The 26038-nt window shown below is 57.3% G+C and overlaps 1 protein-coding gene across 2 annotated transcripts in view; it reads left to right on the forward strand.

Annotated features, from left to right (window-relative positions):
• CELSR1 (cadherin EGF LAG seven-pass G-type receptor 1) overlaps positions 1 to 24885 on the forward strand; it is a 132887-nt gene extending 108002 nt beyond the window's left edge. Inside the window, exons 20-35 of one of the 2 annotated variants that reach the window (XM_074326582.2) lie at positions 708 to 851; positions 3124 to 3328; positions 4174 to 4341; positions 6054 to 6180; positions 7935 to 8135; positions 12972 to 13146; positions 16814 to 16926; positions 17330 to 17409; positions 18417 to 18543; positions 19285 to 19410; positions 19831 to 19925; positions 20124 to 20227; positions 20506 to 20655; positions 21068 to 21298; positions 21669 to 21930; positions 22758 to 24885. In XM_074326582.2, the coding sequence (XP_074182683.2) occupies positions 708 to 851; positions 3124 to 3328; positions 4174 to 4341; positions 6054 to 6180; positions 7935 to 8135; positions 12972 to 13146; positions 16814 to 16926; positions 17330 to 17409; positions 18417 to 18543; positions 19285 to 19410; positions 19831 to 19925; positions 20124 to 20227; positions 20506 to 20655; positions 21068 to 21298; positions 21669 to 21930; positions 22758 to 22782 (2333 nt within the window). In that variant the 3' untranslated portion in view covers positions 22783 to 24885. The remainder of the gene's footprint in view (positions 1 to 707; positions 852 to 3123; positions 3329 to 4173; positions 4342 to 6053; positions 6181 to 7934; positions 8136 to 12971; positions 13147 to 16813; positions 16927 to 17329; positions 17410 to 18416; positions 18544 to 19284; positions 19411 to 19830; positions 19926 to 20123; positions 20228 to 20505; positions 20656 to 21067; positions 21299 to 21668; positions 21931 to 22757) is intronic. The other variant, XM_074326581.2, reaches the window with a different exon arrangement.
• Positions 24886 to 26038: the final 1153 nt, after the last annotated feature.

Here is a 26038-nt window from a genome sequence, read left to right on the forward strand (position 1 = left end):
CTCTACACTCACTCAGAGAGGCACAGGCCCATGGAGGGATGCGGGATAGAGCAGCTGGGTCCCGGGGCGGTGGGGGAATGCCCACCCTGCTTGGGCAGGGACAGAGCTGTCAACAGAACAAATGCCTTATTAGCCAAGTCCTCCCAGCACCCAGGACACGCTGCTCTGGGGTCAGGGTAGGAAGAAGCACCCCCGCTGGCCCAGACAGAGCTGGCAGAGCCCTTGGGGGGCCCATCCTACGGGGTGGTGCTGCCCCCCCTTTTCTCCTGCAAGTGTTTATTAAGCCCTGTGGGGTGGCAGTTGTGCAAAACTAAGGGATTGTCCCTTCCCGGGAGGTGGCCCTTGATTTACCTAATTATCTACCACTGGACCGGCCTGGGTTTTTAACCTGGAAGTGGCGTCCCTACCAGGGAGGGGGTTGGGGGCGCACACTGCTCACTTGTCACGCCGTCGCCGTGCTTGCCTATGGAGCTGCCCCATCGGAGACCCGAGCCTGGTGGCTCTCGGGTGCCATGCTCAGCAGCTGAACTTGCCGCATGTCTCCCCCACCCCCTTCCCACTTGGGAATCCTGCTGCGTCATGTCTGCAGGTTTAAAGAACAGAAAGGTAGATTCTGGTTTCAGGAGTCTGGGTCCTGGACAGCAGGTCCGGTCAGCTCCGTGGGAGGGGCTGTGAGCGGTGTGTGACAGAAACCGCTGTCCCCACAGTCCTTGCTGTTGACGTCTTTGACAAGTTTAACTTCACGGGAGCCTGGGTGCCGCGGTTCGAGGACATTCGTGACGACTTCCCAAAAGAGCTGGCGTCCTCCGTCTTCTTCTCGGCTGACTTCTTCAAACCACCTGAAAGAAGAGGTAAAGCCTGTTACACACCAGGGCTGCCCTTGGGGACTCCTGCCCCTCGAGAGGGGGGAGGGGGCTCTGGAGGGTCCTGGGAGAATAAGAAAACCAGTTCTCACAACAGAGCGCGTCCTGTGTGTGAGCGGTGGGCCTCCCTGAAATAGGGGGGAGGGCGGCTGGGGACGTTTACTGGCATCAGACCCGAGTGGAAATGGTGGGTCGTGTCTTACAAATATTTAGCTAATTTGTAATGTCTAAACAAAAGAGAGAGCACTTAAATTGTGCATGAGCTGTGCAATGAAAAGTGGCTAATGTGTGTAGGTAAAATTTTAGCATCCACCACCCCACCCTCCACCCTCCAAAAAAATCAAACCAGAAGCTTTCCGTGTGCACTTGTTCAGTCCTGGTCAGGATGATAACACCAAACCGCTTAAACATTTTGAATTTTTTTAAAAGCGTTTTTCACAGATTCACTCCAACTATTGAAAATGTCTCAAAACAAAGTGGACTTGAAAATATAAATTCTGTAACAGTTTAAAATTGGGAATGTTTTTAGTACAGTAGGTTTGTCAGTTGTGTGGTTATTATTCAGGCACCTCAAAAACTCTTAAAGTGGGTTTTACTCTGATGGTGCATCAAGCTTTGCTCCATCTTTCAAAGTGGGTTCAATTTGGGATCAATAGGGGTTCTCATTATTCAACACAGTCCCCGTGTGTCCCCAGGGGCAGTACTTGTGTAGTTATCCACGTATCGCTGTGTGTGGACCTAAAAGCAGCTCTTTCTCTGACATCGTCAGTGCTCCTGCTTCGGGACTGACCACAGGGTCCTCCTCGCTCTTGGGCCCATGGCATCAGGAGTGGACGTGCAGGAGGCTCGTTTGCTCCAGGAAACCCCGTGAAGGAGCTCACAGCACCTGCTCCCTGCCGTCCTGGGACAGCTGCCAGCTGATGCCAGGTCCCCTCAGCCCTGGCCACGGCGCCGTATTCAACATTTACTTAATCCACTGAAATGCCCGTCAGCGCAGCCACCACATACGAACCCCACTGATGCATCCCCTGATGAGAAGATGCGGTCCCCAATTCCCCCAAATGCCTGACTCGCCCCGTGGCAGGGAAGCAGACAGGCACTCCCTACATGTGGGTGAGGCTGTGTGGGTGAGCTTGCAGGAGGTAGAGGGGCTGCAGCCCAGCCCCCATGCCCCTCGGTGTCCCTTCTCGGACGACCTGCTCCCCCCACCACCTAAGGATGACCAGGACGTGGCACCAAAGGCTGGCCTCTGCCCACCTTTCACCCGCCCCCTTGGGCATCGCCAGGCTGGCACCTTCTACCCTCAGCCACTGACCTTTTGAGCTTGGCCCAAAGCCCTTCTTCGCCCTGACTGTCTCCTAGGTGGGCTCTCGGCCCAGCCCAGGCCTTGCCCCACCACATCCTGGCACATCCTTGACCCACACAGTGGAGGGGAATGCTGCCCACTCTACTGGGGTGAGGTACCCCGGATGCCCCGCCCACGGGGAGCCTGCGGTACCCACTGGTTAGAGACACAGTGAGCCAGTTGGGTCGTGGGGGACACTAAGGCTTTAGCCCCAGAGAAGCCTTTGGGTCAGAAGCAAACACAGGGAGGGGCCAGGCTTGTTCCCTGTTCCTTAGAGAGCTCAAGGGTCACGCGAGGCTCCTGAGAAGCCGCCATGCCCGACGCTGTCCAGCACACCCACTGTAGCCTCGTGTGATGCTCCTGGGCAGATGGCAGCCTTCCTGGAGGAGGCGGTACTAACTCCTCCCCTCCCCCTCCCTCCAGCCTCTAGTAACTGCTATTCCACTTTGTACCTCTGATCCACTCAGGTGCTCATGTGAGTGAAATCGTACAATATTTGACTTGCTTGTTTCACTGAGCGTAAAGTCCTCGAGGTTCCTCCATGTGGTAGCACGTGTCATAACGTCCTTCCTTTTTAAGGCTGAGTCATTTTCCATTGTACGGAGAGACCACACTGTTTATCCTTTCGTTGCTGACGGACACTGGGGCTGCTTCCACCTTTCGGCTGCTGTGCGTTGTGCTGCTATGGACATGGGCGGACACGTGTCTCTTTGAGCCCTGCGTTCCATGCTTCGGGACACTTGCCCAGAAGTGAGGTTGTGGGGTCACATGGCAGCTCTGTGTTTAATCTTTAGAGGCACCGCTCCTGTCTCCACAGGACATCTCCTGATTTCAGGAAGCACTTGTTCAGGTGGAAAGTGATGTGGTAGGAACACGGGGCCCGGCCCTGCCCTCACACTCTTGCTCACGTTGCAGAGGGGCCCGTGGTGAGGCCGGTCGGCCGGAAGGCTGCCCCGCAGACGGCACATCCGGGGCCCAGCGCCGAGAAAGAGGCCCTCTTCAGGAGGCGGAGGAGGCACCCCGACGAGCCTGGCCAGTTTGCCGTCGCCCTGGTCATCATCTACAGGACCCTGGGACAGCTCCTGCCTGAGTACTATGACCCGGACCGCCGCAGCCTCCGGTACGGCCGGCCCTGGGGGCACAGGGAGGGACCGTTCTGGAGGGTTCGGAGGCTTTTCATAAATCAAAATCTTAACCACTCAAGCATCTGTATAAGGGCACCACGGCTCTGTCATCTCCCTTGGACAGAGGTTCTGGGTCTGCCAGACGGGCACGGTCCCTAGTATTTCTTCCAGGAACAGCCCCTCTCCAGCACGTGCCTCAGTGGACACGGCTGGCGCACCAGCTCAGCAATGTAATTTCTGCTCAGAGGGTCCGACCCCCAACGCCTGTTTGCCTTGGGCCACTGGTGGCCTAGTAATACTAGGGCTGCTTGGTGAACACTGGCTGGAAAAGCGAGTGCCACCCAAAGGGGCCTCGTGGACCTGAGCAGAGGTGGCCACACACCCAGGTTTCACTTTTTCAACTTCAGTATCGTTTTCCAGATCCTTTCCTGGGTCTGTAGTGTTCATAGTCATCCTTTTTTAGTGGTTGGATGAGATTCCACCAGGAGCTGTAATGATTCTATTAGGTTCCTTTAATCAGACATTTTAGTCGTTTCTGGTATTTCTGCTGTGATGCGTTATGGGGCTGAAACCTCTCTGTGCACAGACCTTCTCTTCATCTGTGTATTTCCAAAGTTCACCTTTGACCCAGAGGTGACCCACTCCCTGAGCGCACCCCATCAGTGACTAAACCTCCACTGAGCACGATGCCGCAGCACAGGCCCAGCTCTGAGCTCGTGCACTGTGATCCCGGCCCTCCCGGAGAGATGTCTGTCCCGTGTCCTCGTCACGTCTGCACACAGGCGTTAAAATAGTCATTTCCTAAGTGTGTTGGTACCTGTGCTCTTGCCGTTCAACGCAGGCTGCCTAACCGGCCTGTCATCAACACGCCGGTGGTGAGCAGTGTGGTGTACAGCGAGGGGGCCCCACTCCCCAGCCCCCTGGAGAAGCCCGTCCTGGTGGAGTTCGCCCTGCTGGAGACCGAGGAACGCACCAAACCCGTCTGCGTCTTCTGGAACCACTCCATCACGTAAGCGTGACATCGGGAGCCAAGGCCGGCCACCTCCTGCCCCTGAGCTCTGCGTTTCCACGTGGGGGCTTTGCTGAGGCCAGGATGTGCTCGCAGGTCCTCAGCTCTCCATGCAGAGTGTCCTGTGCGGCATCCTTCTCATGTGTTGTTCCCCTTCCATCCTCTCGGGCAAGAGGCTCGTCCTGGGGTGTCCGAATCCCCTCCACGCACAGTTACACATGCACGTACACACATGCACACAGACATGTACCTGGAAACGCACACGTGTACACACATCTGGTTACAGACACCTGCACATGGGCATACATGCCTAGAAACACGCACACACACGTGTACACCAGCTGACAGGGCCCATCACCTGCAGACGCCATGCCACAGCAGCCGACACGCACCCACTGCACAACCAGACAGGGCTTGTTCTGGGCACACACGGGGCTTAGAGGCTGCGCCCAGGGCCCTTCTGCCAACAGTGGGAAATCCCAGATATGTGGAGGGTCCCCATACCAGGTGGGGTACCTGACCTCACCTGGCCCGCCCGAGAGAACACAGCATCTGCTGGGCTGGTTTTACCTCTCAGAGGCCGTGCCCACCTCAGCAGAGTGCTTTTGGCCCATCCTTGGCCCCCACCCCCCATGCTTGGAGCTAGGACAGAATTTTGTGCATCTGGGAGTTCGTTCCTGTGTAACACAAACATTCCCCAAATCCTGGTCCCACTAGAGTGAGTGGGTGTCTGCGAGTGGGTCTCTGCTGGGTGCTGGTGCCTAGGGTGGGTGGGCAAGCAGATGCCAGGCCTGTACAGGCTCACACTGGGGAGCAGGCTTGGCTTGGGAAAGACCGTGCGTCACTCTTTCCCTCCTCCTGTGTTTCCCAAATTCTAGTTAATGAGCAAGCAGCATAGCGTCTGAACTGTAATAGACGCTGGGCTTACAAAAGAGAGAGTTCAGGACCCCTTTCACAATGAGGGAAGTGTGAAGGCTGCTTGGCCTGCATGAGGCCCGGCTGTCTCTCATGGTCACTTGATTGAACCCCGGCAATTAGCTGTGGCTCTAATTCTTCTCTCTGCTTTATGCTGCACCTGTCATCCCCGGATCTTGAAAGTTCTTGGCAGACACGCATTAGCCGTCACATCCCACTTTACAGATGAGTAAACTGAGCATCAGAGCAGTGACCAGACTTTCCCAGAGCCAGGGAGGGCAGGGCTCCCTCTGAGGCTGACACACCCGTAGCAGCCTGTCATTTGGGGCTCCCCGTCAGTGAAACGGGAGTCATGATTGGGCCCTGCTTCCCGGCAGTGGCCATAAAACATTGAGCAACCTAAAGATGAAAGTGTAAAACGAACGTGAGGTATTATTTCTTAAATCACCTAGACTCAAAAGAAGACTGAAGTACAAAGCGGCTGTTTTAACAACGGACTAATGTTTCCAACAAAAGGGGCATGTGGTGGACCCAAGACATCCCGTTTAAGTTTTACTGCTGATGACACATAGAATGTAAACTTCACAGGGTGCTCATTAGCGGCCCTCGCCAGCCGCGAAAGGGAAGGGAGAGTGTTCACACGGCCCCAGGTGGAGCAGGACTGTGGTCCTCAGAGCGGATGACACTGGTGCTTGTGTTGGGCACAGTGAGGATGCTGCACGGACCCCAGCGAGGGCAGGAGGGCCTTGGAGACCCCGGCCGTGGAGGGAACCATCTCACCCCCCTTTTCTCTGCAGCACCAGTGGGGCTGGAGGTTGGTCGGCCAAGGGCTGTGAGCTGCTGTCCAGGAACCGGACCCACGTGACCTGCCAGTGCAGCCACACCACCAGCTTTGCTGTGCTCATGGATGTCTCCCGGCGCGAGGTGGGCACAGCCCCCCAGGGGCCACCCTGCCCCGCTGGCAAGTGTGTCCAGGGGATTAATCCCTGGGCATTTCGCCTCGCCCCAAACCTGCCCCCTCAGCAAGCTGTCTTTCCTTCCAAGTCCTTTGACCAAACCTGGTCCATTCTAGGAGAGTTGGCCAGATCTGTTATCATTTCCATAACAAAACCCTCTTAAAAGGGTTTCAAAGAGGCCAGGTTGTAAATCAAAAACCGGGATGGCAGACCCTAGCCTCAGACTGAAAAATGCCCGGAATAGACACCACACTTCAAAGCAGGGTTCTCAGCGGTCTGTTAGATGATGCTGCTTCTACCCCACTTTAAATTTTAAGGAAGAAAAGAGTCGGCTGGCAGGAACAAAGGGAGTATCTCCCTTCAGCGCCAGCCACGCATGCTGGCTCCAAAACACAAAGGAAGCTCAGTCAGGAGCCCCCAAGCAGCAGGGTGGCTAATGTTTAACCTCGGGCATTTTCCGAGGCCTGGGAATGCAGCCGGCCTCTGTGGGGCGCTGGGGCCTGAGCAGGGCGGCGTGCCGAGGTCAGCCTGGGCTGGGACCCCGAGTCTAGGATCCAGAACACGGGGCTGGGTGACCTCGCAGTGGCCTCCTTTTCAGGCCTGGGTTTTGTCCCAAGAGGCCAGGCCAGCATCCTTCCCAAGGGCTCCCTGGTGTGCCCATCCACATTTCTGTCACATTCTTGGAAGGCTGAGTCAGCCATGAGCTGCTGCTGCTGCTGCTGAGGGGTGTCAGGGTGATAAGGGGAGAGAGAGGTTCTCTGGGAGGTTGCAGGCGCCCTCAGGCCTTCGCCTGACAGCTGCACTTTCCAGCAGGTCCCAGCCTGGAGAAAGTTAATACATTGTGGTCTTTGTCCACGTGGGATTTGGGGGTCCTCTCGTGGCCAGGAAGCTGGAATTCAGGTAGAAGAAATGAAAACAGAGTAGGAACCAAGGCTCCCAGGCCCCCACCCCCCACCCTGGGGTGCCTCAAGGCCAGGTATCTGAATAGCTCCCAGCTGTGGGGAAGTCCCAGGACTGTAGCCCCCAGGGGACACCGAGTTAGCTGCGAAGGAGAAATGCCTGAGCACTCAGGCCTGCCCAGCCCAGCCCAGCCCGGCCCTGGCCCCCTCAGTGTTCTGCTGGGCACCCCTGTTCAGAACGCTAGGTGAGTTCAAAACGGTGTTTTCCAGAAGTTACCAAAGAACTGGAGTGTCTTGGTTCCCAAATGCCAAAACCCCACAGGTTACCGGGTCCTGGACAAGTGTCATATTGTACAAAGCACAGGAGCCAACGGCCGTCCCCGGCGGCAGTGGCCCATCTGCCTTAGTGTAAACTGAGCCTGTTTGGAAGGTCGGTCTCAGGTGGGGTTTAGGTGACCAGCTCAGCGTCTTCTGGACAGCAGCGTTGCTGCGTGAGGTTTCTTCTTCTTGTTATTTTTTTATTGTGACAAGATGCACCTAACATAAAATTCACCCTCTTAGCCTCGTTTAGGTGCACAGGTGACGGGCATTAACTACGTACACGTTTTGTGCTCCCATCACCACCATCCATCTCCAGAACTCTTTTATCACCTCAGCTATTCGTTGGGGTTTCGCTCTTGGTGTTTTCCAATCTGAGAACCACGTGGTGGTTACGTTGGTTCCTGCCTGTGGTAACCAATACGTTAACGTGACTTTATTGTGCGAAAGCTCCATCTGAGCCACGGCCCTTACGTTCTCTTGTCTTTAACCAACCCGCCCACAGCACGGAGAGGTCCTGCCCCTGAAGATTGTCACCTACGCTGCGGTGTCCTTGTCGCTGGCCGCCCTGCTGGTGGCCTTCGTCCTCCTGGCGCTGGTGCGGACGCTGCGCTCCAACCTGCACAGCATCCACAGGAACCTCATTGGGGCCCTCTTCTCTTCCCAGCTGGTCTTCGTGATCGGGGTCACCCAGACGGGAAACCCGGTGAGGCCCCCCCTCCGGCCCCGCCCCACCCCGCGTGTGTGGCCCTGCCTTGATCTGAGGCTGGAGCAGGCCTCACCTTTGTATACCACGGTGCTGTCCGGTGGGTGCCGCGGGCCGGCTCTGGCATGTTGGGAGTCCCAGGCCAGTCAGGTGGGCTGTTGCTTTGTGCCCAGTGAGGTCCTCCGGTGGCGTCCGTGAGAGCCAGGGCAGAAAGGGCTGGGGGCTCCAGTCACATCAGCTCTTACTTTCCCGATTAGACACTAGTGATTTCATCAGAAAGTACAGTCATTTGTCAAAGCGCAGAACCTGCGAGCTGTGACTTGACCTTTAGCGGCCTGAAGACACCTGACACACACACACTGTGAACTGGCTTCCCTGTGTGGCAGCCTGTCCCAGCCCTGCACGCTGCAGTCTCAGGAGTCACGGCTGTGTTTCCGGTGAAAGCCCAGGTGTCTCCCCAGGGAGGCAGAGAGAAGTCTAGAACAGGCCCAGAACTCGGTGTGGTGGTGTTGGGGTGTCGATGGGGTTGAAGGAGAGAAGGGAGGCTGCGGAGAGTAAATGGGGAGAGGAAGAGACGAGAGAGAGGAGATGGTGAGCTTCCGTGTAATCTGGTTCAACACACGGGTCTTTCTTGAGCCACGCCAGGTCGTGTAGGTACCCGGGCTGTCACCTGGCCTCCTGGGGCATCACAGCGTGTTGTATACATTCATGGCGGTCACTGGATGATTAGGTTATGTAAGTGAAATGGTGGACCCCACAGAAACACCCAAACCAATCGACGGACACATTTTGAGAAATAATTGGAGAGTTCAGCGGGATAACTGGCTGCTATTGGAGAGAGATGGATAAAATCAGTCACAGAGTATATTTTCAATGTAATTTACGTAGGCGTGAATAGAAATGACTTCACTAGAGAGGCTGCCTGTTAAGGAAGTTTGGCCACAGGAAGGAGGAAAAGATGTCAGCTGCAGCTGGAGCGGGAGCTGGGTCTGGGGGAGCTTCTGTAGGACTTGACAGATCTGAGTCCGTGTGACGTCAAGGGGCAGGCGGGGGGGATGGGCTGGTGGCCAGAGTGACCCTGGGGAGTGGGGCAGGGACCAACTTTGGGGGAGAAGCTGGCAGCCCAGCTGCAAAGATGGGGGGAAAGAGAAAAGGACAGGGAAGAAGGGAGTTTTGTGGCTTTGGCAGTCCCCGGCTGGTTTTCCGTTTTACAAAGAGGGCTTTGAAACTGCAAGGGTCCCAGCACGCTGATGGGGGCTCAGGAGGCGGTCCAGGCTCAGCTTCTGGGCCTGAGCTTTACGGACGCGATGCGGCTCATTGAAACTTGAGCAGGGCCCTGGGGTGGTAGCAGTTCCTTCTTACAGGTGAGGGAGCCGAGACCAGCCAGGTTGAGTGACCTGCCCAAGGGCACACAGTTCACTGTTTGTGTGTGTTAGTTCGTGTCCATCACTAATGATGACCCTGATAGCCCTGGAGAGATGTCAGGCCAGCTGACCATCCCACATGCATGTGCAGTGACTCCAGGAAGGCCAGAGGTTGCTCTCACCTCAACCTGAGCTCTGCCAAGGTGAGCAATGGGCCTTCACTCTCAGAATGCCACCGTGCCACGTGCTAGTGGCATAGCTGTTGTTTCCTCATGTACTGAGGGCCTACTGATTGTCACTGTATGTTACCTGTCAAAGACGCAGATCCAAGAAGCCCTCCCACCTCTGCCCCTAGAGTCCACATTCCAGGCACAGACCGGAATGTCAGGCGCCAAAATGACGCCATGGTGGCAGGTGGGGGAGCTGTGCCGCGTCAGGGAAGAGCTGAGCAGGACCGTCCCTTTGCCATCCAATGGGAGGGGTCCCGGATAAGTCGGGAAAGGTCGGGCATCTGGTCTCCCAGAGCCTGAGGGGTTGCACCAAGCAGCGCCATCTTCCTTTTGCAAGCAGCTTTGTGCTGCTGAGAGCCATGACCCGGCCTGCATTTTAGGAAGATGACCTTGGCAATGGGAGGATGGGTGAGGAGACGGGAGGTCAGAGAAGCAGCCTGAGTGTCTTCATGAGTCCGGTGGTGAGGCTGGAACCCAGGCCAGGACAGTGGGCGTGAGAAGAAGGTGGGAGTCAGTGCCATCTGGGCATGGAGGGAGGAGCTGGGTCTCCAGAAGGGGACGAGTAGGTGGGGACGCCACTCAATGAGATGGAAACTCAGAGTGGACACTCCCCTGTGGGGCGGGGCCAAGCATGGGAAGGCATCCCCCCTGTGAAGAGGGCATGTGTCTGTGGGAATGGACAGGCCCTGGGAGAGGAGGGGATACACGGGCGAGGATGAATTTTCTAGCTAGCTGGTCAGGGCCACTCGCGTGCTTGCACTGCCCTTCCTCACTTATGGTCAGCAGGGGGACCCCTCAAGACCCTTGTCAGGCAGCCAGACCCCGTCAGGAGGGAGAGTGGGCAGTCCCACCTGGACAGTAGTTAGAGGCAGGCTGTTTATTGCAGGCAGACAACTCGAGGGGGCCACACCGACGACCTCGGTGGCTTCTCAGCCTCAGCACCGGGAGCGGCAGGCCTGGCACAGAGGACAGATGCGCAAGCTGGGTGGGGCGAGGCGGCCTCCCCAGTGCGGGGCTGCTGCTGCCCCCAGCTCTCTGCCGCAGCCAGGCGACCAGGTGCACCTCCACCTGTGCAAGCCCTTATCGGCGCATCGGAGGGGAGGCTCCCGGTGGGAAGTTGCATGACTCACTTCCAAACCCTTCAAGTGTGCCTTTGAGTGGTCTCATGGGGGGTGGGGGTGGAGTGGGGGCGAGCCGCTCCTTGTAACTGAATAGCACGTGTGAGACGTGGAGAGGCCTTCCTCTCAGTTACTCACGGCTCCTGGAGGGAGAGCCTCGCTGCCAGCCACGCACTGGTGAGCACGAAGAACAGAAGGAATGCTCGGTGTGCAGGGTTCTGGGGGCTTGGCACCGCGCCTGGTTTTTATGGCTTTTCTGTAAACTCACCATCCCATCTCAGGGCGAGGTTTTTCATCTCCGAGATTACTGGCAGTCTGAAATGATTTATTCTGCATTAGTGTTTTGTCTTTGTTCTGTTTCTGGGAAGGTAGTGTTTTCAGTGCCGAAGTCTGTGCATGTATGGCCCCGTTAAGTTTTAAAATGTTGTCTCTCTAACACTTCTTTGTGGTTTTTTTTAAAAAAAGAAGTGGTTTTTATGGATTTGCTTTTCTCATTGTTTCAGGCAGCAAGGTACCAACCTCCTCCCCGTTCTTCGTTTTCCTAAGCCAGCAAACAGTGCTTTGCACAGGGGGGAGCAGGGGGTGTTTCGTGTAGGGTTTGCCCAGCCTCGGGCTCGCCCTTCCCCACCAGACTCTGCTCACTGCTAAGTACAGACTGACCGTGGCCAGCGTCGGAGGCAAAGAGCATGTCTCTAGTCATAACCTACATTCTGGTTTTCTTCTGCTTGGCTCCTGTTTTGTACTGTATTTAACAAATCATATTTTACAGTGGTTTTGATTCTGGAGAGAACATGGCCCCTTGAGGTAGACAGGCCAGCAGGTGGCACTTGTGTTCCCAGCGAGCCAGTGCTCTGTTGAGCTCCCCGTGGGGTATAATGACCTGGCACCTAAGCAGAGTGGTCTCCATTGTGAGTCAAGGTGGTGGCCCTCTGTCTCCTCCCACTCTCCTGTGTCTGTTGGGGTCGGGGTGCCTCCTTGGCACAGACCTGAGACCCTGGGAGCTTGGACAGAATGTGCCAGGGATGGATGGGTCCCAGCTCTGTGGAGTGGCCAGGAGGCAGGGCCTAGCTGTGTGCTATGGCTGGGGGCATCCTCTCTCCTCTCCTGCCCTGCCAGTCCAGCTTCCTAGGACCTGGCAGGGAGCCTGCCCGCATCTCCCAGGGGCCGGCCTTGGCCCTGGCCGAGGCAGCCCTGCCTGAAAGGAGCCAGTGAGGCTGCTCTCGGCCAAGGCACAGAGCTCTGTGTTCTGTCCTTGAGCACCTCGGACTGCATGTCACTCAGGGCCTCCGAGGCGGGACTCCCCTGACCCCACAGGGTCCCTGCACCTCCTGCCACTGCCTTCCTCCCATTGTCACCCCATCTTTGGTGTCCAGGGATGCAGGCTGGCTCACCAAGGCCCCCAGAGCCCAGGAGGCTGTCCGTCAGCTGCCCTGGAAGTTGACTGTCTCCCTGACACCCGGCCACTGGCCAGACACAGGTGCCTGGCACAGGACAGACAGAACAAACACTCCCATCTCCGCCCTTTCTTTGGTAGAGATAGAAGGCCCTGTGGAGTCGGCTAGGGCACGATAAACTTGCTGTCATGTGCCGCCAAGGTCACAGAGCACAAAGCTCCGGCCCCCTCCGGCCCTACCCGCTGGACTGTGGAGACCTGCTCCAGGGTCAGGGCTGGTGGCCAAGGTCAAGGTCTGGGGCCTGCAGTCTGAGCAGGCCACCTCCATGATTTTTTTTTTTTTTTTTTTTTTAACTTTAAATGCCAGCATTTCAGAATTTGGAACCATAACAAGAAAACACAGATTTTCATCTTCTCCTGAAAACGCTAGAGCCTCTGCCTACCTCTTGTCCCCAGGCCATGCTGGCTCATGGCACTGATCCGGGCTAGGGAGGGGTCCCTGGGGCCCCCCAGGTGCTTCAACCCCCATCCTCTGTTGCACATGGGAGCCTGAGACACTGACTCTGGCACTCAAACAGCCACTCTTGGGTGACTCAGATACAAAACCAATTAACCCAGTTTCCTTGTTGAGAGCCCCAGACCCTCACATTTGCCAAGTGGCCGGTTTGGTCGCTCGCTCCCTGCCCCGTGCACAGGCCGTCAGGCGCTGAGTGGCTGCTCCTCTCCCGCAGTTTCTGTGCACGGTGACGGCTATCGTCCTGCACTACGCCTACATGAGCACCTTCGCCTGGACCTTTGTGGAGAGCCTGCACGTCTACCGCATGCTGACCGAGGTGCGGAATATCGACGCGGGGCCCATGCGGTTCTACTACGTCATGGGCTGGGGCATCCCGGCCATTGTCACAGGTGAGATGCAGGGAGCAGCCCCGCCAGGGCGCCTGGGCCGGAATCCATCACCCCTGGGGGCTCCCACGTGACATTGCTGACGCAGGAACCTGTGTCAGACAAGCCAGCACCCCAGGAAACAGGAAGCAGAGCTGTCTGCCTCCTCTTCCTTCTGTACCCAGCAGAGGAGGCTCTGGCCCTGCGCACTCGTCTGCACACACGAGTGAGATCATCCAATACTCACTGTGGGGACGCACCTCCTATGGGTGTGATCTCCATGAAAGCGGGGCCCGGGTCAGTGCAGGGTTCTGTCTGTGGCACCTAATAGACAAAAAGTCTATGTCTGCCCACTGCGTGAATGGATGGATGGGTGGATGGATGGATGGTGGATGGATGAGTGATGGGTGGATGGGTGAGTGAGTGAGTGACTGACAGGACAGCTGTGCTTCCTCAGCACACTTCTCACTAAGCACCAGAAAGTCAGAGTTTGCTTCCTGTTGAGAAAGGTCGACACTTCTATTCACAAAGGAAGAACTGAATCCCCTCTCCTCGTTAGGCCCTGGGTTCCAGGAATCCAGACACGAGTTCTGAGGCTCGAGGCAACGGGAGAAGGTGCGGTTGCTGCCCTAGGGTTCTGCCCGGCAGCCGTGTCCATCCTGATTTCCATGGCAACATCACCGACTGGTCTCTGAGCCTGCTCTGCTCCCACCCAGACAGTCTGGGCACCGGGCTATTCTGATGCCTCTCCTCCCCCTGTCCTCTGGGGGACCGTGAGAGACTGTGACTTCCATACAGAGTTGCTGAGGTGGGAGCAGGCTGGGCCCTGGGGGGCAGCCACCTCTTCCACCCAAAGACTAAACATGGCGGGCACATCACCCCGCCTGTTTCTGCGTGGTTGTGGGAGACTCGTGAGGAAGGCGGCTGAGTCAGGTGGTCCCTGAGCCCCAAAGACCTGGGAGAATAAGAACTGAGGGGCAAGGAGGGAGCAGCCGGTTTTGGAGGCCCCCCAATTACTGAAGCCCCTGAAAACAAGGCTTTGGTCATGCATGGGCACTCGGGGCCTCTTCTCTCGTTTCATTTTCAAACTACCTGCTTGCACCTCTACTGTTACTTGGGGTTGTTTTTTAATGAGTAAGTTAAGCTCAGAAACCAAACTGTCGAATTTTATTTACGTCAAATTCTATGAAGAAAAATGAAGTAAGGTCAGAATTATTTGCTAAGTTTACAAAGGGGCCATTTACATTTTGCTCTCTGGTTTTCTGTACCCCAAATAAACTCAGATCTAATTCCTGGTCTATACTGTCCCCATGTGGGGCCGGCTGCCCCCAGCTCCGGGGCCTCAGGTGATGGGAAGGGAGTTAGCTCTGCCACAGGTGACATCAGTCCCCGATGGGTGACCCCAGCGCCCACCTCAAGGAGGGGACATGGTTGCTGGCACATTCTGAAGTTTAAGCATAGCTGTTCAGTTTGGTAGGACGGCCGTGACAAAGCACGACAAACTGGGGGGCCTTAAAATAAACCAAGTTTATTCTCTCAGTCTGGAGGCCAGCATCTGAAATCAGGGTGTGGGCAGGAGGCTGGGGGAGAATCGGCCCAGGTCCCTGTCCGCTGCCTGGTGGCTGCTGGTACCCGTGGCACTCCTTGGTTCTCTGCTCTGTCATCACATGGCCTTGTCCCTGTGTCTCTGTGTCTCAAACCTCCCTCTCCTTTTTCTTTTAAGGACACTAGTCACTGGATTTAGGGGTCCACCCTATTCCAGGATGGTCTCATCTTGTGACCCTTAAATCAATCTGCAAAGACCCTGTTTCCAAATAAGGTCACCATCACAGGTTCTGGGGCTCAGGAGGTGGACGGATCTTCCCAGGGGACATGGCTCCAATAGGGGATGGGAAGAGGGAGTGAGAACACCCCACAGCATGAAGTCAGTGAGGGTCTGCAGCAAGGAGCCCCGGGTGGGGGGTGGGGGTGCCTCAAACTGTCCCTTAGCCACAGCCTGCGCTGAGCCTCTAGGTTAGCACACTTGGGCTTGTTACAATAGCACCAGTACCTCGAAGAAAGCGGCCCCCTCGTCAGGGCGCCCATGGGGGCCAGACCTGACCAAGGCTGGGAATCCCATATGGTCATTTCAGGTGCGTCATCTTCGTTTCACAGATGAAGTGAAATGACTCCCTTGTTCATGTCACAAAGGCTTATGGCTCCAAAGTGGTTATGAGTGACACGGGAGGACCTTCACCCTCCCACAGCTGCTGTCTGCTGGGACCGAGGGCCCTGACCAGGTCAGGTAGCAAGTGGCAGGGCCGAAGGTCATCAAAGAAGGGACCGGAAGGAAACAGCCCTGAGGCCGGAGGCCCCTTCCATCTGAGGACTTCACCCAGAGAAGCTGAAGACCTCTTTCTAGAACGCGTTCTCGCGATAAGCCCCTAATCTGGGCACAGATACTGCCTCTCTGTCTAGTCACACTTGAAATACTATTGCCTCGGAGATGGCTTTGGGATCTAAATTCAGACACTGTACGTTTCTCACTTCCTTGAAAAACATTTTTTTTTTAACACATAAGTCTTTTGTAAAAAAACTTAAAATGATTCCCAGGGATCTTCGGGCCAAGATGGAGGTGCTGGCCAACTGCAGCTGGGTTTGCCTGTGCAGACTCCTGTCGCCTCTCCCTGCAGGATCTTCTGATGGCAGCTGGCCGGGCATGGGTGGCCCTCCGCCTCTCCCTCCTGCCTGCCCACGCCATCTGTGTGGGGGTGAGGGGCGAGTATCACACACGTCCTGTCTGTACTCCACCCTGTGTGGTCACCTTGGGTGTCCCCTCCAGACAGGGCTGGATGGAGCACAGCGTCTCCTCCCAGGCCCGTGAGGGGTGGCTTCCATGTCTGCCAGACCCCAGAGCAGAAGGAAGGGCAGGCTGTCAGAGATTGTGGGTGCTGTTCCCAGCCTGAGCCTCCCAGAATCCAGGGGGAAGTGGCAGGAGGTGGGGGAGGGTAGCCACGGGGAGGAAGGAGCAGGTCACACATACTCCTTTCTCCTAAACAAGGTGTGTGTTGAGCCCAAAGTTCACCTTGAGGGTTCTGCAAGGACAGGACCCTCCTCTAGCTTGTCGCGTGGTGGTTGGAAACAGTGGCTGTGGTTTAGATACTACAAGGAACTCCTCATTTGCATAGCACTTTGGAGTGGTGTGCCGTTTCTGGGGTGTATGTGGGGGCTCTGTGTGTGTGCCTGTGCGTGTGCGTGTGTGTGTGTGTGTGTGTGTGTGCGCGCAGCACGGGTGTGCTCTCAGGCCCTTCTCCCTTGCACCTGAGGTCTGTCCCAGGAGTCCTGGCTTTCCTGTCGTGCTGTCATAGCTGTTTGTGCCTGGTCCCATCGCTGCCATCCCTCTCCGTCTCTGGTGTCTCTTAGCAGCCCCGGCCCGGGTGGGCTCCTTGTAGCTGCCTGGACCTGTGTGGGCATGGTGGGCCTGTGCTTTAGCCCTGTGACGGGCTTTTCTCTAAGGGAACCTAGACCTTTGTCACATCCCAGCTGTTCATCTTGGGCTCCTGGCCCTTCCCTCTGAGGGCAATGCTGGGGCCCAGGGGTCCTGCCTGGGTGGCACTGCTTACACCCTGCTGTGGCCACACTCGCCCAAGCCGGCCCCAGGGAGGGTCCCCTCTTGCGGTGTGGCCCTCACTCACCCCTCTGTGTTGTCCAGGGCTCGCGGTGGGCCTGGACCCCCAGGGTTACGGAAACCCCGACTTCTGCTGGCTGTCGCTTCGAGACACCCTGATCTGGAGCTTTGCTGGGCCCATCGGAACGGTGATAATTGTGAGTACGGGGTGGGGGGGGTCTCAGAACCCAAGATTCTCGGGAATGTGGGAACTAGAGTGCCCTCGGAGCATCGGCGGGCGGGGCTGTTCGGGGCCGGCTGGGTCACCAGCTCCTCTGAGTGGCCAGCAGGGCAGGGAGGGCATCACCCCCATGATGCGGCCTCACCCTCAGACCCATGGATTCTGGGTCTCAGTCCCCGTCCACTGTGAGACCGCTCAGCGTCCAGCCGCCAGGAAGGTCCTGTGCAGGCAGGATGGTGCGTGGGGCCCGAGGCCTTCTCATCCCAGCCTCACCTCCCTGAGACGGGGTGAAAATGTTCCACAGTGTTTGGCATTTGAAGGTCTATTGTGATGATACAGATGAGCTGGCCACCTGACTGTGTTTGCATTGTTTTTTCTAGGTCAATACAGTTATTTTTGTTCTGTCTGCAAAAGTTTCCTGCCAAAGAAAGCACCATTATTATGAAAGAAAAGGGATCGTGTAAGTTGGTGCTAACGCTGACGGGTGGGTGGGACTCGATGTACAGACCCCGAGTGTCTGGTTTACACGCTGGGCAGAGCCCCTGGAAAGTGCCTTCACCCTGCAGGCTGGGCCCCTTGGCCACTCCTCAACTCAGGTGTGGCAGTGTTGTCGGACGGCTGGCTGGGCCACTCCAGAGCACCATGACAGCTGTCTAGAGGGGGTCGACAGGCCGCAGTGGGAGAGAGGCAGCCACATCAGGACGCTGTCAGGGCTATGGATCCAAGTAGCATGGGTCACTGTGCAAGGGAAGGAGGGGGTGGGACCGCAGGGAGGACCCGGGCAGGGCAGAATGGCAGGACGTTTGGGTCCAGGCAGTGTGTAGGGTGGAGGAGACACAGTGTTTGGTGGTAGATTCACTGAGGGGCCAAAGGCTTTAGCAATGTTATCCAGGCGCCATCCCCCTTACCTGGGATGGGCATGGCTGTGGTAATAGATGCAGCCGTGAGGAGGCCAGGGTGACAGGTGGGGGGAGGTGCTGAGGTGATGGTGATGCTGGGGCCACAGGAATGTCCACAGCACAGAGGGAGCCTGCAGTGTCAGAGGCAATCCACAGAAAGCCTCAGGGGCAGTCAGGGCAGCGGGAGAACTCGGCACGGAGTCCAGGAGCTGAGGAAGGGTCAGGGGAGAGGAGGACAGGACATCCATTGGGCAGGTGACCGGGCTGGGAGGTGGGTGAAGGCGTGAGGCACAAGGAGGGGCCGCGGGGCAGCAGAGGGGCAGGCCTGTCCAGTCTGGGGAAGAGAGCTTACAAAGGTTCGGGGAAGGAAAGGGAGGTGAGTGGAGGGGGCAGGACAGATGACAGAGGCACCAGTGGGAGGGTGGATGCACAGGTGGGTGGGAGGAGGCCTGGAATCACGCCCCTTCCCCTCCTTCTGCCCCCTCCCCTCTGGCCCCTCCCCCTGCTCTCCCTCCCCCCTCCCGCCCGCACCCCCCTTGCTGCCCCACCCCCACTGGCCCCGCTGCAGCTCCCTGCTGAGGACGGCCTTCCTCCTGCTGCTGCTCATCAGCGCCACCTGGCTGCTCGGGCTGCTGGCGGTGAACAGCGACGTGCTGGCCTTCCACTACCTCTTTGCCATCTTCAGCTGCTTACAGGTGGGCAGCTGTGGGATTCACCTGGCCGGGCCTCTGCTTGGACCAGCCCTGGTGACGTCATGGGTCACTTGTGCTGTTTCCTGTCTGACATGGTTCTACCCCGGCTGGCCAGGAGGGTGCCTGGGGAGTTCCTCGTCCCAGCATTCAGGCTATGTCTGCACTCTGGGGACAAATGGGGCCGCCCATGGCTGGGGTTCCAGTGCCGCCGCAGTGTGTTAGGGGTTACAGTGAGGCCTCACCACACACAGTCCCGCCACCAAAAAGAAACCTGTTGTCCCAAACACAGTTCTGCCAAGAGCCTTCCAGGGGCCCCATTCCTTGGTCCCCCTGTATTGTCAAACACCATCCTTTGCTCAGCCAGTGCAGAGGTTCACACCCCCTCCACAGGCCAGCATAAGTCCCACTCATGTCCCCAGAAAGGAAGGAGTGTTGGCCATTTACAGTTCAAACTAAGGGTTTCCCAGGAAGTTGACTAATGACATGATGTGGGGAACCCCAGATGGCCTGAGGGCTGTGGCAAGCATAGGGTCCTTCTGGCCCCTGAATGCTGGCTGCCCTGCCCAGGCTCCCCCTGTGGGGGCGGCCAAGTGTGGGCCCTGGTGGGCATCTCTGCGGTCACGGCACCCTCAGCCCTGCGCATGGGCGGGCTGCACTCCGCATGGCCCCAGGCCGGGGGGTGGGTGTGTAGTGTGGTGGTGACCGTGCCGTGGCTTCTTTCCTGACCCTCCGCCCTCTGTCCAGGGCCTCTTCGTCCTCCTGTTCCACTGCGTGCTCAACAGGGACGTCCGGAAGCACCTGAAGGGGGTCCTTGCCGGGAAGAAGCCACATCCGGATGACTCGGCCACCACGAGGGCCACCCTGCTGACGGTAGGAGGCGCCCAGGGACGCCCATCGGGCCTGGGCTGCACTGCTCACAGGGGTCCGTGTGGGTGTGTGCACCAAGCAGTAGACCCAGCTCTGTGGATTGGTGTCCCCATGAAGGGGGCATCACAGAGCCGTCCATGGAGTGGGGCATCTAGCCTGACTAGACGGGGTCTGGCAGTCACAGCCCTCAGAAGCACGGGGCCAGGCAGGCGAGGACCTCTGACCAGAAGCAGTGGCCGTGGGAGTGTGGCCGTGCTCTGGCCACTGCGGGGCCAGGCAGTGGGTGCCTCTAGGCCTCTCCGAGGCTCCTGTGCTCTGTGCCCAGCAGGGGCTCTGTCAGCGTGGCAGCATGGGGGCTTGCTCTGGGCACAGAGCCACCCTGGTGGCCTCTGCTCGGCCGATGACCAGCCTCCCTTCCCCCAGCGCTCCCTCAACTGCAACACCACCTACAGCGAGGAGCCCAACATGCTTCGCACGGCCCTGGGAGAGTCCACCGCCTCGCTGGACAGCACTGCCAGGTCCGGCCCCAGCGGGTGCCCTTGCTGTCCTCCCGGGCGGGGGTGGCCCAGCTCTCCGAGCAAATGCAGGCTTCGTCACCTCCGCCCACTCCTGCTGCGAGAGCCCGACCCGGGGCTGCCGGGTGTCCCTCGTGCGCTCGGTGAGTCATGGGTCCCCCTGGGTCATGGTGCTGAGCCCACCCTCCCCACCTTCTCTAGGGACGAAGGGGGCCAGAAGCTCAGCGTGTCCTCTGGGCCAGCGCGGGGTGGCCACGGGGAGCCAGATTCATCCTTCATCCCCAGGAGCACCAAGAAACCCCACGGTACGTGTCCCCCTGAGGGTGGTCTCCCGTCAGCCTGCACGTCTCCCTCCCAGGGGGCTGGGGGTGAGATTTCATTGGCTCTTGTCTGTCCCATGTCCCTCTCGGTCACTGGAGAACATACATACAGCCTTGAGGAGGTGTCCACAGCTGTGTCACAATCGGAGGGTCAGCCGGGATCCGACTGCCCCCAAATGCCTGGAACCCAGGTGGCTCTGCTCTGCCCTTGGCAGGAAGTCCGCTCCACGGGCCTGAGCCTCTGTCCGTCCTGTCCACCACAGGGCACGATTCAGACTCCGACAGCGAGCTGTCCCTGGATGAGCAAAGCAGCTCTTACGCCTCCTCACATTCGTCGGACAGTGAGGACGACGGTGTGGAGGCCACGGACAAATGGGACCCGAGCCGGGGCCCTGTCCACAGCACCCCCAAAGGTGAGGGAGCAGCACAGCAGGCCAGGACGCAGAGCTGAGCAGCACCAAGGACGGAGCTGGTGGGAGGTGCTGGCAGGCAGGAGGGCCCCTCCTTACAATATTCGGAATACAGGCAAAGAGTTGGGGGTCCCTCTGGGGACCCTCACTGCAAGCTCACAAAGTTGACCCCACCTGCTGCAGGGGGAGCCAGCGGGAGGTTCCTAGATATTGGCGTGCAGTGTGGGAGACCCACTGTCAGGTCCTTCCCTCAGCCTCAGTTTCCCCACCTGGAGGGTGTGGGAGTGGTGGGTCAGGACACTCAGGACGCACACTTCCCGTGGAGGGACAATCCACAACCTTTTAGGGGGGCGTAGCTCCAAGCGGTTGGAGGTGGGGGCCTCCCTGCTTGTTGAGGTTCACCCTTGTGCCTCAGACGCTGTGGCCAACCACGTCCCTGCCGGCTGGCCCGGAGAGAGCCTGGCAGGCAGCGACAGTGAGGAGCTGGGCGAGAAGCCGTGCCTGAAAGTGGAGACCAAGGTCAGCGTGGAGCTGCACCTGGGCCAGCAGGGCAACCACTGCAGCGAGCACCTTCTGGACGGGGATATCGGGGTCCAGTCCAGGCCTGGGGGTGCGCCCCCCACTCAGCCCCCGGAGCAGAGAAAAGGTGCTTCTGGGTCATGCGGGCCCCACTCCCCCGAAGTCTCTGGTCCTGAGTCAGGGGGACGGAGGGATGGAGTCCGGGAGCGGGGTGCCATGGTGGCGGAGGGGCTGCTGGGTAAGGAGGGGCCTGCTTGGCAGGGGGCGAGGCGGGGCCTGCTCTCGGAGTTGGGGGTGGGGCAGAGATGTCCATGGGGGATGGGGTGCGGGGACGGGGCTGGTGTCCGGGCGGAAAGAGGTGACTGTCGCCACCGGCTCTGAGACCCAAGGAGGGAGACCAGCGGCGGAGGGCTTCTTGGATCTGCGGGGACAGTCCCTCCCCGAGTCCGCTGCAGCCAGCAGGTCAGCCTGTCACCTTCTCTGTCACCCACACGCAGGCATCTTGAAAAACAAAGTCACCTACCCGCCGCCGCTGACAGAGAAGACCCTCAAGTCCCGGCTCCGGGAGAAGCTGGCCGAGTGTGAGCAGAGCCCCGCGTCATCACGTTCGTCCTCCCTGGGCTCCAGCGACGGGGTCCGCGGCCCCGATGGCGTCATCACCGTCAAGAACCTGCACCGGGAGCCGGGGCGCGAGCACCTCAATGGGGTGGCCATGAACGTGCACGCCGGGAGCGCCCAGGCTCACGGCTCGGACTCCGAGTGAGTAGCGGAGGGGTGGACTCCAACCAGCTTTCCCTTTGTCCCCATCCAGAGGCAGTGGTTGGGGCCTCAGCACCGAGGGGCGCCCGGGCAGGCACCGGGAGCTGCGGTGGGTTACAGGCCTCTGGGGGAGGGGCTTCAGTTCCGGCCAGAGAGGGGTCCTGTCCTGGGAGATCCCAACACTCAGGCCCTGTGGGGGCTACATTAGCCGCAGCCCTGAGGTCTGGTCCAGCCTTGAATTTCTAGGACTTGAGACCATGCTGGACTAAGCATTTTGTAAGTGTCATCTCCTTGCCCCAGTGTCATCACTACCCCGCTTTGTGGCTGAGGACACTGAGTCTCAGCTCAGGGGGTGCCCAGCTAGAGGTGAGAGCTAGGATCCTGGCTCAAACCGGCCTGCTGGCCTGCCCCCTGCCTCTTCCTGCACACTCCCAAGGGAGGAGCAAAGAGTGGGAGCCAGGGCTTCTAGAATGGCCTTCCTAGAACAGAAAGAATGAGTCTGGTTGCCAACTTTGCTAGTCCAGCTCCCGTGCCAGGTCCACTACCTAGAGGACGCTCAGACGGGCCCGGCGGCCGGTGGCCTGGTTGTCAGGGGCAGGCTCAACCTGCCCTCTCTCCTGCCTGCTTCCCAGGGCGCTGTGTCCGCACAAGCTTGCTCTCCCCAGAGCCCCCGGGGCGGCCCCTGTCCCTTGAGTGACGGGTTCTGCCCCCTGAGTGGGGTGGAATCCTTTCATGACCTAGGACCTGGCCCAGCGGCTGGCTTCAGGGGCAGCAGGGGCTGTCCCTGCTGACCCTCCGCCTGCCTCATGGCTTCTTCCCACGCACAGAGGCAGTAACGAAACTTCAATTTGAACCATCAGGAAACTGTGAGCCAAGCCCGTCACCTCCACCCAGGCCTCTGTGCTGTGTGGTTGCACCCTTGGACCTTGGAGCCCGAGGGGCCACTGCCGTTACAGTGAAGTATGCTCTGGTGGTCCCTGCAGTGGCAGCCCCATGACTGGTCCTGGGCTGCCCCCTGGGGTTCTGGGCCCATCCAGAGCCGTGACAAGTGCCAAAGGCCACAGGCACGAGGAGGCGTGGACTCCTGGGCCGGCACAGCTCAATGCTCAGACTGCAGACAGAGCCGAAACCGTGCACTGGCCTGGCCAGCAGAGCGCCCGGCACACGAGCTGGCAGAGCCGAGCTGGCTTTGTGAGAGGAACCGCCAGCCGGGCTTGCCAGGGTTTGGGGATGCCAGGCAAAGACCAAAGACCAAGGTCCAGCTGCCCAGGCAGCGTCTCCCTGCAGTACAAGCCCCTGGCCAGTAGCCTCAACAGCCCTTTGCAAAGCACCCCTTGTCTTAAAGCAAATGACTTCCCTTTGTGGAAAAGGTGTAGATACTTTTATATATTTGTATGGAACTGTGAGAAGGTCAAAACCTGTGTATATTTTGTCCTTGTACGGACTCAGTTGATCCCGGGAGGTCTGTGGAAGGGCCTCGCACTGTCTTTTATATAAGGAAGAGTGCACAGTTGTCCTTGAACCCGGCTTGCGTTGATGCAACTGGTGTCCCAGCAAATCAACGGCGGGAAGTGCACTGGGAGAGAGGGTGAAACTAAGCTGATGGAGGCCTGGCTGCTTCCAGCCGCTGAGCAAGGAGCCGGGCATTACACACAGCTGCCTGAATTCACAACATGTCTGTGTTTGAGATGTTTGCCCTCGGCTCCCATCTGCCTCGACGGCTGTGGATCCAAGACGGGGCAATCTGGATCTGGGTAGGACTCCAGGAGCCCTGCCGAGGTCAGTGTAGAATGCGGGTGCCACACGCCTGTGGTCTTCACACTGGTCGTTCCCTGGCCGCACCCCCCTCGCTGCCACCCCTCTTGTGCCCCGCTTTAGGCCCTACAGCGCCTCCCTGGCCCCCTTCCCAGTTTTCCTGGTCCTGCAGGTGGGGAATTCCGTTGTCCCCTCTGCTCCTGGTCTCCGTGGCATTTTAAAGTGTTCACACGTCCCGATTCAGACCGAGGTATGAGGTCTTCCAGGATGTCACATTCCTTCCTGCCAATTTTCTAGCTCTTTAGACTCCGACGGTCTCCAGGCAGGCTAGGGTCCCACCCCCAGAGTTTGACCAATTACTTCATTTCGCTTCAAATAGCCAATTGTGCAAATGGACAAAGCCACAGCCACCCTTTCAAAGGTTACCAAGCTGTTTTTTGGAAACTCATACCAAGGACCGGCTGTGACTGTCCCATTGTGGGCAGTTGGCACAGCGTGGCCCTAGGGGCTGTGGAATGGGGCCCAGAATTATTCAGATTCGTTTTATTTCAGTGTTTTCTTTGTTCTTCAAATCAAATCAGATGCCCAAATAAATGGATCAGCACAGCTGCTTCCAAATATAAGAAACCATAAAATATGAAAATCAAGTAAAGTGAAAAGATTCACATTCTGTGTCATTCTGATGAAAATGTGACCATTGTTAACGACTGCGTGAGAGGCAGCGAATAGCTGAAACTGGTCTAAGACCATAGCGTAATTCAGAAAGGAAATGAGATCCCAAAGTCCGCAGGCCTGAATGAATTATATATGTGCCTTAACAGGTGAGTGGCCTTTGAAGATACAAAATGATCGTACCTGCAGATGTTTCCCATTGATGAGACATTTACTAAGTAAAAAAAGGCTTTATTATTTTTGAGTCTCTGAACACTCCATGTTATTGCTTACTCTCCTGCAACTGGGTTTTGCCCCTTGAGATGTAGTTTTAAATTTGATCAGAACTGTTGTTACCAAAAAACAATTGTCAGTTTTGTTAAGACAGGAAAAATGTAAACCTATTTTTGTGACTTAAGACTTTATGACAGAGATTAGACACTGGAGGTTTTTTTAAAAAACAAATGTATATTTATTAATGTTCAGAACACTGGAATTGCAACACAAGTGAGAAAAGAGTCTACAATAAATTAAGATTTTTGAATTTGTGCTTGTGCTGTGGTGGTTTCCCTCCCACCCCCGTTTCCCTCCTCCCTCCTCTTTCTCAGGCAGCTGTGGAAGGGACCGTGTACAGGATGCTGATGACAAGCCTCTGGGACAGGAACAGGCCACAGCTTTCTGTTCATTCTCTTTCAGGGGTTTCCTGAGATCTAGAAATTTATGTCTTTCACCCAATTGGGGAAATTTTTAGCCAGTATTTCATCAATTTTTTTCTTTTCCTGCACCAATCTCTCCTGTCCTTCTGGGACTCTGGTGACACAAATGTTAGACCTTTGATATTGTCCCACAGGTCTCTGAGGCTCTGCTCCTCTGTTTTCATTCTTTTTTCTCTCTGTTCTTCAGATTCGATCATTTCTAGTGATCGTTCAACAAGTTCTCTGATTCTTTCCTGTCATCTCCGTTCTCTCGAGTCCATCCAGTGAATTTTCTTTCAAATATTGCCCTTTTAAGTTCTAAAATTTCCATTTGGTTCCTTTTATAATCCTCATTTCTCTGCTGAGGACGCCGTTTTCCATGCATTTCTAGAGTGTTTACCTCTACTTCGGGAGCATAGTTACAACAGCTGCTTTAGCACATCTGGGTTGTCCTGGAGCTGAGGTCTGTTGTCTTTTCTCTTGGCATTTTCCTGGCTCTTTGTACGCTGATTAATTTCAAAGTGAATCTTTGCTTGACATTTTGAATGTCCTGAGACGGGGGCCTGTTAAATCCTCTGGCAGAGGTTTTTATGTTTCAGCAGGCAAGCAGCCAGTTGGCTTAGGAGCACGAGTTCTATGTCACCTTCTATGATCAGTGAGTTCCAGTGTCAGGTTAGTGGTCAGGGCCGTGGCTGTACTGCCCGGGGTGGGTCTGCCCTGCATATCTGCCACTCAGTCTGGGACGGGGCTGGTAGTTTTGGTCCTAGTTCTGTCCTCAAAGCCATGCTGTTTTGAGTCTGCTCCCTCCACCCTCAACTCAGGGGTGAGCCAGCACCCGTGTCAATATCCATGAAAAACTAGGGGGTCCACTTCTCCAGCTTGCTCCTCTCTGGGATTTGCCTCACATGCTCTAACTCTTGGGGCCCCTTTCTTGGTTCCTCTGTCTAGAAGGATGGGTTTCTTCCAGAGTTGTAGCCACCTGCACTGTCTCACACTTCCACCCAACT

This window comes from Rhinolophus sinicus, chromosome 1 (assembly GCF_057876585.1).
Source record: "Rhinolophus sinicus isolate RSI-liver-muscle chromosome 1, RSI-T2T, whole genome shotgun sequence".
NCBI classification, from domain to species: Eukaryota; Metazoa; Chordata; class Mammalia; order Chiroptera; family Rhinolophidae; genus Rhinolophus; species Rhinolophus sinicus.